General features: G+C 38.2%; 1 protein-coding gene across 2 annotated transcripts in view; it reads left to right on the top strand.

Moving 5' to 3' along the window:
• The window catches only part of LOC102219407 (FYVE, RhoGEF and PH domain-containing protein 3-like), a 65,649-nt gene that overhangs the window by 38,653 nt on the left and 10,839 nt on the right, over window positions 1–16,157 (top strand). For both annotated transcript variants that reach the window (XM_023336204.1, XM_023336202.1), the window contains exons 2-8: window positions 2,609–2,779; window positions 6,144–6,345; window positions 7,539–8,154; window positions 9,704–9,793; window positions 12,856–12,992; window positions 13,131–13,287; window positions 13,833–13,971. In XM_023336204.1, coding sequence (XP_023191972.1) covers window positions 2,609–2,779; window positions 6,144–6,345; window positions 7,539–8,154; window positions 9,704–9,793; window positions 12,856–12,992; window positions 13,131–13,287; window positions 13,833–13,971 — 1,512 coding nt within the window. The remainder of the gene's footprint in view (window positions 1–2,608; window positions 2,780–6,143; window positions 6,346–7,538; window positions 8,155–9,703; window positions 9,794–12,855; window positions 12,993–13,130; window positions 13,288–13,832; window positions 13,972–16,157) is intronic.

The raw sequence follows: 16,157 nt of genomic DNA, 5'->3' as shown, positions 1-16,157 counted from the left end.
CTCTTGCTGCTTTTGAAGCCAACCACAGGCCGTACATGTAATGCGTTTTAAGAGATGAGATTTTTTTTTCACCAGGTAACTTAAATTCTTTGCCAAAAGCAAAATAGAACAAAAAACTGAGCTGTAGATGTTAAAAATATATCAGTAAACTCTTTTCCTTCCTGTTTTTTCTTTGGTTGATCCTAAATATGGTGCTTGGTAGGTTTATGGGTAAAGAAATGTAAGGAAACTAAAATAAATTTATATTGTATTGCATTTTGCACATTTTAGAAAAATCCAAATTTAACTTGGATTATTTTTATTCAGTGGAGGGAATAACAGCTGTCATTATTTTACAACCCATTTGTTGCTATTAATACAACCCTCTTCTGCCAATAAGAAAGCACTTAGTCTTATTGTAGATCTCACATTTTATAAGGTTGCTGTATATACAGAGAGAAGGAACTGGGTTTTCTCTTAGTTTCATCACAGCTTTTTTATAGGATTTAAGTTCTGGTAATTTTGCTACATATGCAGGTGGGATTTTGGTTCTGGTGAAACACTGGCTATACATTTTGGATCTTGATCTCACTATAAGATGGTAGTTAAAGTCCACCTCATTGACATTTTAAATGTCAAATGAACCTTTTGTTGTTTCAAAAGGTTCATGACGCTCTGCACTCTATAATGTTCCCAGGACTTTTAGGAGAAAAACAGATCCACAGCATCAGAGATCCTGCAGTGTGCTTTACCACGGGTATCTACTGCTTTTACTCTTATTCAGCCATAGTTTTTATCCATACCCAAAAACCTCAATCCTTTTCTCATCTGATGAAATCTCATTGTTTGGGTTAAAAGTGGCTATGTTAGTCTACTTTTGTGATGGTGGGACAGAAAAATCTCAGGTTACTTTGGAGATAACGCTCTTTGCTGCAGTTCTTCAACAGTAAGCTTTAGAGATTTTTTTAAATGCCTCCTTTTCAAGCCTCCTCACACTGCATGGTATAATACGTTCCAGCCTTTTTTTTCTCCTTTCTTTTTACTGTTGTAGTTTTAAATGTTTTAATTATTGCTGGCAAGTTTAAGCAGTTTTATTGCAGCCATTTCCTGACCTGTAAAGTTCAATACACATGTGCCTTCTTTGAGTGTCATACTCTCTTCTCCTTCAGGACATTATCTCTCCCCTTGATGTCCCACATTAAATTCTGGGGTGAAGTGAGCAAATTCTGGGTTTTTACATCTGTTGCAGATGGAGATGCACTGATCAGGTTTTAAATTGATGACAGATTTGCAATTTCAAGTCGATAGATGTTTTTATCAGCTACTTCAGGTTAACTGTTTGCCATCTGATTCGTTTTAGTTCCCATTTAACCTAAATGAAAGCGATGAAAGTCAGGCTTGTTTAGCCTGAGCAACTTTTACATCCACTATTTAAAGGGAAGGCAACATTATCTTTTCAAGATGACTCTGCTCTAGGCATAAATGATACAAATACATCAGTTTAAGCTTGTTTAATTTTAACATTTTATTGCATTAAACACTGACCATAAATGGAAAAGGGGCTGCAGTCTTCTTGACTGAAGCAGAAGTTTAAAATCCAACAGAGAATGAAGGGATTGCAAGACCTGTTTGTGCATCAAAGCATTTTGTCCCCATACTATCTGATTTTCACTAAACTCAAAATATTAAAACTGCATCCAAGAATAAGATGTTTTTATTCATGTACAGATTGAGTTTGGTTTTGATGCATTTAATAAACAAAATAACATACAGGTCAGGTCAAAACCTGAGTGATTTGTTCATGACTTGATAAAGAATAAAAGTTTTCTTTATAGTGGAACTGTTCTTTTTACTATTTCATTTACAGATTTTCTGTCCTTAACATGCAGACTGAGGAAGACATTCTCTGCCAATTCCAGTTATTGGAGTGTTTTCTTTTTCTTCAGAGAATTAGACTATGTTGGAAAACTCCAGCTGTTCTTGGATCAACCTATTTGTCATATTGATTGCAGATGCAAAATAGGTTTTAATATCGCCTTTGACACTAGTGTTAACTTAGTTTTCATGTCCAACGTGAAAATTTTGTACTTCAGTCATTTATATGTTTAGGCAGAAACTGGCTACAAAGACACCAGAGTTTCATAAAGTCAAGAAAATTATATTGCAAAAAAAAAAAAATCCCTTTTTAAAAAAAATAAAATTGCATTTTACCTTTGCCTCAAAGTGGAAGTTAGTTGACTGGAATATCTTGCATCTTTATTTTTATGTTGGAAAAAAAATAAAAGGGCATACTTCTGTTCTGTTTATGTAACTCACTCATAGAAACACACAATCTATTTGTAGAAGACGTTCAGAGTAGGTCAGATGCAATGAATCAGATTCAGGCCACAAAACACTGACAGAAGCCCGTGGCTCTTCTCTGCAGGACTGATGCTCTCAGGATCCTCTTCTCCATTTCTGATCTCAGAGCGACTTCCTAAAGCACACAATGCCATGAAGGTCATTCACTGACACTGCTGCGTTTCTGTGGCAGCAGGATTATAGTGGGATATAGACATGCTTTTCAGTGGAATCTTGTTAGGAGTGATCGATATCTAATATTGTGGGTGATTTGTTTTCCTGTCTGCAGATCTGCCGGCCTCCTCCCTGCAGTACTCGTGTGGATCAGTGGACTACCTGTGTTCTCCACGGCTGGCAAAGAAAGGCCCAACCACCAGACCATGTCACGACAAGCCAGCCATCAAGCCGCGGCCCCAGACCTCCACCTTACCCCGACCGCCGACTGCTCAAAAACCTCAAGGTAAAATCCCATGGCACGGTGTGGCCCCTGTTGTCGTAATTGAAGGGTGTCCGCAGGATCGGACCTCTGCTATTAATCTGTCATTGCTTCTGTGCCGACAAACCTCCTTTCTCTGTGAGGCCTCACTCTGCCACTCACGCTGTTTAATAGGTCGCTGCTGCAGGAGCAGCTGGTGGGAAAGGAGGCCAGCGGTTCCCAAGTGTTTGTGTTTTGGTTTTATTTGAAGAAAGAAAAATACGAACAACATGCGCTAAGTTTAGAGAGCTTCTGAGGAGCAATACTGGGACACCGCAGACTTGTCCCCGATTTTTAAAAGACCTCTTATGCCATGAGAAGTGCAGGGATAAATCCCTGCTAACTCTACATAGCTCATCATCAAAGTGGTGATAACTTTAAAGCAAAATATGTCTTTGGAAATTTCTCAAGCTGAAAATCCTCGTGGGAAGATTAATATATAACGATACTTCATTCAAGTGTGTTAGTGGGTGAAATAATTCAAAAAGATTCAAAGAATCTGGGTGCTAATCATGTCTATTTGAAATAAAATTAAAGTCTTGATCCTTCAGAGAACTCAACATAACAAAGATTACTTAATAGTAAACAAGTATCACACTTTTTGAATTTTTAAGTAGGAACTAGAACTGGAACAGATATCTGAATTTTTCTGATCCTTTATCCTCCTAAAAATGTTTAGACAAATATTTTTAAACAAATAAACTTTTTCAGCTCTTCATGGCAAAGCATTGGTTCCAGAATACCAAGGATTTTTGTGTTTTGAAATGTAAAGTAACTGCCAAAAGAGCTAAGATTTGCAAACTAGATGATTTCGTAAATAAGTAAAGTAAATTACTAAAAATCTGCTTTAAAAAGATATAAACACATGGAAAAAGTGACTAAAATAGGAGACCACAAATAAATGACTCTCTAAAGTGCAACAGGATGAAAAAGCCTGATTTAGTCACCAGAGTCTATAAATGTGCTCTTTTTCCAAAAGAAGAGAATGCAGTAAAGATTTGGAAATGTTTTGAATTGTTTTTGTTGTTGAACAACTTAAGTTACGCTGGCACATTTAAAATCCTCTGTGTAGATATTTATGCTTGAATGTACACAACACTGTACTCTACACAAATTAAGAGGAAATGTTTAAGTCTTATTTTGTCAGTGACTAGGTGTGGGCTGACTTGAGTTTCTTTCCGGTTGATATCCTCCTGTAGAAATGCCTCGGTTTCATTGTAGTAACAAAACTGTAAATAGCAATGTATAACATGATCAAATTCTGTTCTGTTAATAGATAAGAAAGAATTATTCTTTTGTCACTGGTGTTGACACAAATTCTTTTTTTTTGGACATGTTTCATGGTCTGATAGAACATAAAGAAACAAATAAATACCTGCTCTTTTCAAGATACTAGATAAAGCTGCATAATCTGATATGAATTTCCACTGCAGACTTCTGCAGAAAACCAAGCTTTGAAAAAGCACATTGAGGAAAAACAACCATTAGTTATGTTTTGTGTGTATTTGAACTGATGACTTCACCAATCAGTTTGCATTAGCAAAAACCTCTAAAAGAGGAATTTGATGGAAATCATTTGAATACATATTTTTAAAGAACAAGACAGATAGAAATGTACAAAAAGAATTTAAACAACTCTGACCTGTTGCCTCATGTGACGTCACAAGAGACCAAGAGAAAGCTTGTTTTTGTGTTTTATTTTGAGTACACTGTGAAACAAATAAAAACTGAACACAAAATGTTGTGAATGTTATTGATTTTACTGAAAAGTCTGGCTAATGGCTTTCAAAGTTTGGTTTGTTGGAGAAATTATGAGCTTTTGATCTCTATGAGATGTAGGATTTAGTGTCGAACAGTTTTTGGTTTATCATCATTACACCCACACTGAGTAGACCTTTCATAAACTAATACAATACTGTATGGAGAAAAGCTGTCACCATCCAGTTTGTCACAAACGAACCACCTGACTGGATGATAAAAATAGGGTTTACTATTTTGTTCTGACATGAGAGGAAAAATGGGAGTGAAGCTCTTTCCTGGGATGGAATTATGAGTAAAATTTGGAAACAGCCTTTTTGTTTGAACACACATCTGCCAGTGAGTCAGTATAGGTTTGGCAGGAAGGAAGGGTCTATTTTCTTTGTAGATCCAAAATAAGGTCAGTAGCCACTCCCCTAAAGGAGATCTACAGTTAAATATCTTGATATTCTGTTTATATCTTCATGGAAAGTTTCCATTATTTTAGTGTTTTGGAACTACAGTTACATTTACTCCACATCTTTTCTTGTTCTTCTGTTTAGACTGACACTGCATTCATTTATGCAGCTAAGTTGGCATTAATTTGTCGTGACCTAAAATAAACTTTTTTTTTAAGACTTTGTTTAAAAAAAACAAAGTCTTAAAATTTGACATCTAATTTAAAATTTGACATCTAAATGTATAATTTTGGTATTTAGTCAAAAATACTAAAAAATACAATATTGTGACTCATAATATTGTCTAAATTGGGTTAAAATATCTTTAACTTCAACTTCAGTTAAAGCTATTAGCCGGACATTTCTCTGAAATTTGTCTCCTGTAGAACATGTCATATTCAGTCATTTTGTTTGTCTCAAATACACACAAAGCAGGATCCACTCTTTTGTTTTTCAACCTGCTTTTGAAAATTATTTGTATTTTCTTGAATCCTCCTACATTTTGCAGTGTATATAGTCCTGGTTGGTCTCTTTCACAAAGGCTCTGTTTGGACACTTGAATGCAGGTGTGAAGCAAAGTTCTCCCTCTGTGTCTAGCTTCATCAGACTGAAACATGCACACAGAGGAAACGCTCACTTGAACGACTGTGACATTAAACTTTATTTCCTGCTTTCAAACAAATTGTTTTCCTAAAGTTAAATTAATGCAAATATAAAGACTGAGATCAAAATGGTAAGCCAGTAATGTGCATGCACGCATGAAGCAGTTTTGGTTTCAAGACTATAGTTTTTTGTTTGTTTTTCTTTTTGTTTGTTTTTTTTTTTTTTTTTTTTTGTCTGGAAGTGTTGCGGCTTACACACGCATGCACGCACATGCAGAGCTGTCAGCATCCTGTTCTGAAATAAGGAAGTAGTCCGAAAGCTGTCACTGACGGTCGAAGTTACTCTGCCTTGCTGCTACGGTTCCTTACAGTTTTTAAAAGTTTTCTCTCTCGAAGCCTCAGGAAGGAGCAACCAAGGTTTTTGACTCAGCCATGGAGATTTTCTCTCTGGGATTTATCCGTGTCACCTGATTGTTTCTCTTCATGCCAGCAGCCTCATGCGTCTCCTCCTGTTCTGATGCTCTCGTATTGTCTGGATTTATGCATGTGCAGTGCCCCCTAAACCTGCGCACCTGCTCGCCCTTGGCCAAGACAAGAAACCTAAGAGGATCCCCCCGCCGCCCTCCAGACCTCTGCCGGCGCCCCCTCCTCCTCCTAAGCCAAAGCCTTGCCTAAGCCCTACTGGCCAGGGAGCGCAGCCACAGAAAGAGCCTCAGAAGGTTGGACAGCTCATCGAGAGGTTTAATAACTCCAGGTAAGAGGCTGGGAGGGAACTCTCAGTTCATTTATCAAAGTCATAATTTGGACTTTTTAGTACTCCATGACAGAATCTTCTTAGATCCTGTCATGTTACAACCACAAACTTTAGTATCTTTATTTAGATTTTTTGCAACACACTATGTTCTGTGTAATTTTGAAGTTTAGAAAAAAGTGTTTTTTATTTTTTTCAATTGATACTGTGAAAACCCCAGAAGCTGCAAGTCTTGTGGGGTTTTGTCTCTACCAGCTTTGCACATCTAGTCATCTACGTTTTTGCTCATTCTTGGCATAATAGCTTAACCTCAGCGATATTTGATGCAGCAAGTCTTCCCACATATTCTGGGCTGGTTTTTGCTCAAGCTTTGACTTTATTATTTTGTGCTTTTCTCAAAACAACCCCACTGTGGTTGTTTCCTGTCTGTGGGTAAACCAGCCCCAGTCTCAGGTTTTCTTTTAACAGAAGCCTCCGTCTATCCTCCCATCCTACCAAGTTTCTTGTCCCTTGGGAAGAAATCCATGTCTATAGCATGGTACTGCCACCGCCATGTTTTAACATACAGGTTGTGGGTTCAGAGTGATGTGCCTTAACTCACAGAATTGTCCAAAAATATCTTAGTCTCTTGTGACCACAGCAGCTTCTTTCACTTGCTTAGTGTGTCCCTTATATGTCTTCTGGCAAACCATACACTGTAGGACTTGCAGCTTTCTTTCAACAATCACTTTTCTCTTGGCAATCTTCCATAAACATAACTGTTCCTTTTTCTTCATGATGCATTTTGGGGTATTGCAAACGTCTGATTTCACAGATTAGCTGGATCCATACTGAGAGTATAACACAAAGCTGGATTCTATCCAACAAGTTTAATTAGGTTGGATCAGAATAAAAGGGACTGAATACAAATGCAGGTTACAATTTTTAGATTTTTATTTTGAAAACATTCTGAACTTTGAATCATTTTCCTTCCACATTAAAATTATGTGCCTTTTTGTGTTGATCTGTCATATAAAATCATCATAAAATACCATAAAGTTTGTAAAAAGATCCAATATAAACATGTTAAGGGGGTATGAATGCTTTTTCAAGGCATTTCACAAATGTGCAATTGTTGGTGGATAAATTTAACAGATTTCTTCTTTCGGCTTCCAGTTAGTCATTAATTAGTGATTAATAATATCTTTCTGTCCCAGAGTCCCCATCCTGGGGGTGCTCCCACGGTCGCAGCTGCATCTTTGTCTGAGAATGGACACTGCGTCTGACCTCCCTCCATCCTGCAGCGTGGACGCCTCAGCGAAGGTCGCAGGAGACTCCTCCTCCGTGGACAAACTTGCACTAAGCCCCTCCGAACGAACTGACGGCGTGTCCGAACTTTCTCATCTCGCCTCAATGCACATCGACGGCTCGGACGACGGCGGGCTGGACGACTGCATGGAGCATGACATCACACAGAGGGTGGACTGCATCAATGATGCAGACCGCGAACAGGGCTCTTCCCATAAACTTACGGACAATCCCGACTCCTCGCAGCAGAACGGGAAGATTCCCAACCGGGACAGCGGCATCGACAGCCCATCGTGTGCCACCGAAGGGGAGGCGTTCCCCAACGAGGATGCCATCGACGAGGAGGATCATTATGACAGCGTCACTGAAACGGAAAGCATGTCCTGCTGTGTTACGCTGGACAATAAGAGGGACTCGACGCAGGACGAGGACAGTGACTTAGACGAGGGGAGCAGCGGGGAGATCCCGTCTCTCACAGACACACAGACTGGGTATCTGACAGATACACACGCAGACACACAGAAAGTGAGTACCATGCATGCCTATCTCCTGCAAAACTTTCTCATCAATCCAATTCAAAGCTTTCATCTCTGCAGTTTGTTTAATTTTCCTGTCTTTAGGTAATTTCTCTGGGTTTTTCAGCAGGTAAAAAACTTTATCTCAGACACTCAGACGGCATTTTATGTCACGGAAAAAAACAGCCTGTGTCTATTATTATCTCGGCTTGGGTGAATGGTTTCAAAGAGTTCTTATGCATGAAACCTTAGACACACTAATAGCCTGAGTTTAGTCGGTACAAGTGACTGACTCCTATCTAAAAGCATCTCTTCCCATACATAAAAGGGTAAATACCTGCCAGAAAGCTGTAACAGGAGCTGGAGTGGATCGCTCGATCAAAGTCCACGGCCTGAAGTTTTCCCACAGCTGAACTAAGATTTCAGTTGGGCTATTGATTGTAAACAGCACCTGTACTTGAAACTGTGTGCATGCATTTCCCTCTGAGACAGACTGTCCTGTAAGTACCCTGAAGTTTCTGATTTCAGAGGATCAAGTGGGGCCAGTCCAGTCCAGTCCAGAGAGATTAAAACATATGCAAAGAAAACTTTTGTGCCAACACAAAATGTTTCTCTCACAGATGATTTCTATGCATATAAAACACACCCAGATCTCGCATAACTGTCACATGAAAGCCAGCGCGTGCAGCCGCTGCCGTCTGTCCACACCCTGAGAGTTTTAGGAGGAAAAAGGCACCGCTGCTCTTCAGCACTTCCTGATCCCGACACTGCTGTGCAGAGGAAGGGTGTGCAGATACATGTTGTTGCTGCTCTGCATGTGTGTGAACCTAACATTGCAGCTGACATGTTGATGGGTGCATAATGACGGCCTTGTCACAGAGGATGTGGGTTTTTCAGTGATGCACACTGCAGAAGGACGACTGAAAACAACTTCTGCTGACTTTGTGTGGCCTCCATGTACGAACAATGAATGTGCTGCATTTCGTTTTCATCAGAATAATGATCATTGTGAGGTTAGAGGTGAATTTTGTGTTCCCTTTAAGTACCCGGGAACATCAAAATCTTACTGTGGGGGAATGTTTGCAGTTATCTGGAATAAATCTGTTGTGAAACCCACATTGTTGCATCAGACTCGAGCTTCCGTGACTTCAGTGCGTGTTCAGCCGGCGAAGCCAGAATACATTTTGTCTGTAGCCTTGTTTTATTTAAGTTTACTCAAACATTTTTTGGTTTATTGGATTGTTTCAAAAAGTCACTGAAAGAGTCAAAAGAAAGAGGAATGATGTTTCTCAGTTTCACTGATGCAGCCAATATACGCATCCTGTTAGTTTCAATTGTTAAGTTTACAATAATCTGCTGCAATACTCTCATGTCCCTTTAAGAGCTGATTGGCATTTTTAGTTCAGTTTTTTTCTAAATGAACTAAAATATGCATCTTAATCATTTTCCTTGTTTATTTAAAATTAAAATCAGTTTGATCTGGCATATAAGAAAGAAGCTTCCCACTTTGATAAGAATATCAATTTGTTGATCTTTTTGTGTTTATTCGTTTTTCTCAGTGCTCGGAGGCTCAGAAGCTCCTCAACATCGCCAAAGAGCTCCTCCACACTGAAGAGGCCTACGTGAAAAGACTCAACCTCCTCGACCAGGTAACACATCTCTTTCTGGTGGTGGTTAGATATGAGCTGGATTTAAACTTTCACCATGATCTAACTCCATCAGACTAGGTTACTGGAAGCAGTGTAAGATTAATCTTGTGAGAATATTTCTGTGTATGTGAGTTATATTTAAATGAAAAAAAGAATTCAGCTTTGTGACTTGAGTGTGAACTTTTGTTTGGTAAATACTATAATCTTCATCTGCTCCGCATCTGCTTTGGTCATTTTGCTTTACCGGCTTTGGTAAGCAACTCGTGTTAGTCCAGTGCTGTGGTTAAAAATAAACCCAATCGATGTTCACTCATGGAAATGACTACTTCATTATTAGCTTATTCAGAATATTCAGCTGATTCTTTGCTCCTCAGTCTGTTAGAGTTTTGTTGCTCTGTGATGAGAATCCTCTGCCAGTGGTTGACTTGTCTTCCTCTTTGCTCAGCTCATGTGGTGCAGCAGATAAACAGTTGCCCTGTCACAGAGTAGCGTTGGTTTATTTGTTTCCCGAGGGCAGAAAAGCCTTATAGTTTGCTTCCTGTTTTTGTTCTTGCTACATCAATGCCCGTTTCTATGGTTACTGTAAAGCCTACCTGTGGTTGGGGCAGGTACAGAGGTGAAAGTGGATGTAGGTAATGAGAGGAGTACAGTATATCACGAGTCATGAAAAAAAGTTTTATGTTTGATTATAAATTTTGACACTTTCTCGCTGTAATATATTGAAATGTTAGCAACCACATCAAACAGATGTGTTTCTTTTTTTTAATTTATGTTACATTTGTAATGAGAGCCACATTCCACTTTCATAAAGTTCTGCTTTTGTGCATGCTGTACAGAACCAGTTTGCATGCAAGCAGAAGTGGAATTTCGCCTTTTTGAAAATATTTGCATCAACTGTTAAAGAAGCAAATCAGTGAATCTTTCATTTGTTGCTTCACCCATTACAGCTACCGGCGCTCCTGATAAAGATGCGTTTCTCATAGACACTCTTCAAAATGAGAAAGACAACAAAACATGCCACATGCAAATATGTTTCTGTCTTCTCAAGTCAGGAGATGCAGTTGATTCAAATGGTCCAACTACTTCCTCAGCGGGTCATAATGTTGTGCAGATGCCTGGTAATGAACCATCATTTGCTGCAGCTGTGTTGAAACAGGAAAAAATTAAAACCTGCAGGATATTGGCCCTTCAGGACCAACTTTGGGCACCACCGATCTGGAGATTGTGCAAAGGAAAATCTTCTTTCTGTTTGCTCCAACCTTGTAAAATGTTATAGGAGAACACTAAGTGCTTTTCCCTTGGCTGACAGAGGGTTGTGCAAAATAGCAGCAGTAAATGCACCAGTAAGTGTGGCACCAGTAATTTTGTTTGAAAATTACAGGTTTGATTTTTTTTTTTTTTTTATGTTTTCAGAGTGAGCTTCTGCAACTGCAATAAAACAGCAATTTAACTTTTGGCTTTTTCCAAGTTTTTTTTTTTTTTTTTTTACTAAAGGTGCAGTATAATGTGGAAAGGACTGCTGTGAAAGTTGGTTTGCAACCAAGCATCAGTGGAATGCAACCTTTTTTACTCACATTTTAGACTCTTTCCTGTCCGGCCCTCCCACCGCCCTGGAAAATTCACAGCCACTTTGTTGTATCCAGTGATTCAAAGTTGAACTTAGATGAGAAGAAAGGGCGTTTGGAAGAATATCTTGATAACTGGTCTGTGTTATGGCTTAAGATCCTTAAACATTTCCACAAATAACGGTGGCTGAGAAACAGACTCAATGCAGCTTAATTGTGCCCTCCTAACTGGGTGGTTTCAAATTGAGCCATGTCTATGGTGCAGCTATCAGTCACACTCAAACACAGCGGTGTTGTGCAGCCAATAAATGAGAACTTGCAGAATAGAGTGTAATGTTTCATTGTTAGCAGCTGGTATTTGAAATGATAATAATGGTCACAAGGTCAGAAGCTTTTTCAGATCCAATGACTCATTCTGGGTAATTAGAGAGATATAACAATTCGTATTGGAGTTTTAAAGAAATATTTTTTCCAGCTTCCGTTTATGTACAACTGTTCCATCAATTTTCAGTTTTGTATGTATACAAATGAAATGCGCTGCTTTACATTTACCTCGGAAGTCTGTGCTCGAGGCTGAGAATGATGTGGCAACTGATTGCAATACAGTGACACCCAACCATTGTTTGTAATACTTCTTACAAGCATTATTTTAAGCTGTATTTTCTGCATGCAAACACCATTTTTAATTTGTTCAGTTTAGATTCACAAGCGCTAAATGTGACTTTGACTTCAGACGAGCGTGTCACCCATCGTGTTCCACCGCAGCTGCTATTGTTGATGCTGGGAGCTGCCATATTGGATATCAAAGTCGGTGTTAGAAAATTTCTCTGACTTTCTGAGTGGGAAGTCTGGCTTCGGGAAATCATTTCAGTAGATCTTTACGACTCAGAAGTCAAAGTTGCCAAGTTCTGACTACAAATGAAACGCATCGTTACTATAATTTATTTACAGTTTATGGGTTTCGTCTGCTTTTGCTACAGAAAATTATGAATTTAATTTTTTTTGGTGAAGGCGTTGCCTTAAAAAGTTATGGGGTTAATGATGTTATGGTCAACATAATCTGTCTGAAAAAGGCTTGTCGTCAAAGTTAACCAAGTAGATGTTAGGGTTTGTTTGAAGAATTGAAATTATTTCATTGGGCTGGTTTTATGAATTTCATATACAATTATTTAATTTAATACATTTAGATAACTCTGAATACATACTTTCAGTAGAACAATGTCTCAAAGTGAAAATGGCATTTTTTTCAACATTTCAGTTACCATTTCCTAAAGCCGCTTCCACAAAACAACTTCAACCCAATGAGATGTGTTAAAAAGGTGTCATATAAACTTGCATTACTTTGAATAATCTTGTTTCAGCTCTCAGAATTCAACAGATTATTTCGAACCAATCAACATGAAACATTTTCTGTTAGTTTTAACGGATCTGAACCTAAAGTTTTTTCATATGGTTTTGGTTTTCACAAGGGTTTATTTATTTTATTTTTTTCTGCAGGTATTTTGCACTAAGCTCACCGAGGCTTCAATCCCGCAGGACGTCATTACCGGAATCTTCTCCAACATTTCCTCCATCTACTTATTCCACGATAAGTTCCTGCTCCCGGAGCTCAAGACAAGGATTACTGGAGAATGGTGAGGAGTAAACACACCATCACAATATTCTTAGCATGATGTTGTGGGGATGTTTTTCTTCAGGAGAGAAGGGCAATCTGGTCAGAGTTCATAGAGGAAGAAGGAAGCTTTTCAGTGACACTTGTGTTTTTGCTTCAGGGAATCAAACCCTCGCATTGGAGACATCCTCCAGAAACTGGCTCCTTTTATGAAGATGTACGGAGAATATGTGAAGAACTTTGACCGATCCATGGACCTGGTCAACACTTGGACCCAGAGGTCATCTCAGTTCAAGAGTGTTGTCCAGAACATACAGGTTTGTTTCTGTGGCTCAATGTGTAGCTTGATGATGTTAAAACGCTGGTTCATCCATTTCATCCTGCAACCTTTTTTGTTTGTTTGTACTTCGTTTGTCAAAAACGTACAATGTACCTGGTTTAAAACCAGTGAAAAAGTGCCAGATGTTCAATAAAAACCTTCAGAAAGCCTGGAGAACTATTTATCAGGATCATTTTAGAAGTTCAGGCATAAAATATTGACAGAAAAAAAGGTTTAAATGAATGTCAGTAGCGTCAGAAGAAAACCTAAGTACATACTTTTCTAGGATTTAAGAGGCAACATTGTAGCCAATAGGTGTTAAGATACATGTTTAATTGACTATCAAGCATCACTTTCTCTATAAGTAGGAGTTTAGGTTGTTTACCTTTATAATACAGGTGAGTATTTGCACAATACCAGAATGGAAAGACATCAGCAATGACCTCAAATGTGAGTTTGGAAAAGTGTGGAAATGTGTTGTTTTTTTGTTTTTTTTTGCTAAGATTAGAGAACTAGAATCTCAATTTGTGATTAATCCAACAGAAACAGGAGGTGTGTGGGAACCTGACGCTTCAGCATCACATGCTGGAGCCGGTCCAAAGGATTCCTCGCTACGAGCTCCTGCTCAAAGACTACCTAAAGAAGCTACCTGACGAGGCTCTCGACCGCAAAGATGCAGAAAGTAAGACATGATGACGCTAACACACAAACACTGCTGTCAGTCACAACTAGTAAACTACAGACTGAAAGGAAACCCTTCAGTTTTTTCACTTCTGGGACTTCAGTTTTGAAATCTTTAAACTTTGTATCAACATGCAAACAGGTTCCTTGTGGCTGATTGGTTTATGTAACAAAGTAATAATTGACCAAATGCAGGATTCTCTGTGACACATACATACAACTTCAAGGAGCAAATTGTGGACAAATCATTATGCCAGTTGGCTGAAAATAAAAATTTAGTCTTACATCCTGTAAAAGCTGTGAAATAACTTGTTCTACAGGTTTAAGCTTTAGTGAAATAAAATGAAAGTTCTTGAACCAGTGCAGAACTCCTTTCTGTTCAATGACAATTAAATACCAGCGTGTTAACAGCTTGGGTTGTCACACTCACAATATGTCATATAAACATTCATTAATTGTGCTCACTTATGAAGTGGGAAAATGGCAAAATTGTGCAGTTATGAAATGGAGCCAATCAGAGTTTTACTGTTGCACACAACATCATAATTATACTCCCATGCTTAGAAAAGAGCAGAAATATTTCCTCAAAGGCTAGTTACAATTTTCTGGTAGCAATTTACTTTGATGACAAGACAAAAACACACTGACTAAATTAAGAAACTAAGTAGAATGAGTGTGTAGCAATAACAGGAAATACACACTTTTAGAAATCAGCCCATGGATTGACCCAAAGACAAAGGTAGAGAGCTACTGGAAGAGTACAGAGTCGAGTATTGTGTTTCAAACTGCAATAAGTTATTCAACTTTTACTGTCACAAATACAACTGATTCAGAAAAGATGTTACTTGTAGGTCTGCATCTGGGAAGATTAGAAAAATGTTCTGAAACCTGCATGAGGAACGCTTCAAAGCAACATGAAAGCCTGAGAAAACAGCCTAAGAAAACAATTATGTGTATTCACCTGTCTGTATATGGTTAGAATTTCTTTTTAAAATTGTTTTAAAAAGTTTTAATTAGAAAATATTAACATTTGATACTTTTAAGGGATTGTGAATCAGAACATGAGGATTTTCAATGAAACAGTTATATCCTTTAGAGGGAGAAACACACATTTGTGGTCTGAAGTTCATCTAAACCCAACCTGTCTTAACACCTTTTACCCTTTAATGATTTGTTTGAACAGTCTTTTTTCCTGCAAAGAGACCAAACACTTTTGGTAACCATAAAGATTCTGCCGGAAATGGTAGACCTCATTTAGTTAATTGGTTTCTTGGTCCTCATCTAACTTTTAAGTATTGCCCATATTTTTTTTAATAGATTGGGGTAGTTAAAAACCTTAATTTTAGTTTGTCTTAAACCAGTTTTACGTCTATTTGAGATGATTGTCCTATTGGAAACCTGCTTGTGTCAAAGTTGTTAAATTGATTGAAGTTGAAAAATCCAGAGGTGGTTAATTTCCTGCTTAATTTTTCTATCTCCCTTGTACTATGCTCCTTTGTTAATCTTGAAAGCGTCACATGCAAATTTTACTGAAGGTTGAAAGTGTCAGCATTGAAACAGACAATTATTTGTTGGTTGTCACCCTGTTTATATATGTTAACATTAAAATCACTTCTCTGTGACTGTGATCTATCACCTTCTTCCACTTTAGATAATCCTAGACTTTCATGTTTATCCCTTAACCTCCAAGCCAATTTCTTCCCATTTGTGTCACTCTGGATGTTTCTTTAGGATAAAAAACTTGATTTATCCAAACTTCTGTATCCAGAACTAAATGTATTACAAATAGCAGAAGTTACAATAAAGCACACTTTACATATTGTCCATTTGCAGAGATGCAGTAGTGTATTTAACCTAATGATACATGATACATTCAATCATCCCTGTGTTCTTTTACTAAAACCTTAGCTGTTTGTTTGGAGTCCCCTGTCCACTCCTACAGAGAAGCAATTCATTCCAGTTGCTCTGGCCTCACTCTGCAGCCTGGGTGTCTCTTCTGTTTATGTGAGGTTATGATTAATACAGCCGATGTGCTACTCCCTGCTGGCTGGAAGCCTTTCTAGCCTTCACTGTGCTTTATTAGAGATAATCGTTAATCTTTTGCAAACAACAAACGTCTGTTTATCTGTGTGACAAGTGGAAAAATATTCCTCTGTTTGAATTTCAGTCACATGATCTTTCTTGCCA

Source organism: Xiphophorus maculatus, chromosome 1 (genome assembly GCF_002775205.1).
Source record: "Xiphophorus maculatus strain JP 163 A chromosome 1, X_maculatus-5.0-male, whole genome shotgun sequence".
NCBI classification, from domain to species: Eukaryota; Metazoa; Chordata; class Actinopteri; order Cyprinodontiformes; family Poeciliidae; genus Xiphophorus; species Xiphophorus maculatus.
The sequence above is the reverse complement of the archived record's forward strand: the minus strand, read 5'-3'. Positions and strand labels throughout refer to the sequence as shown.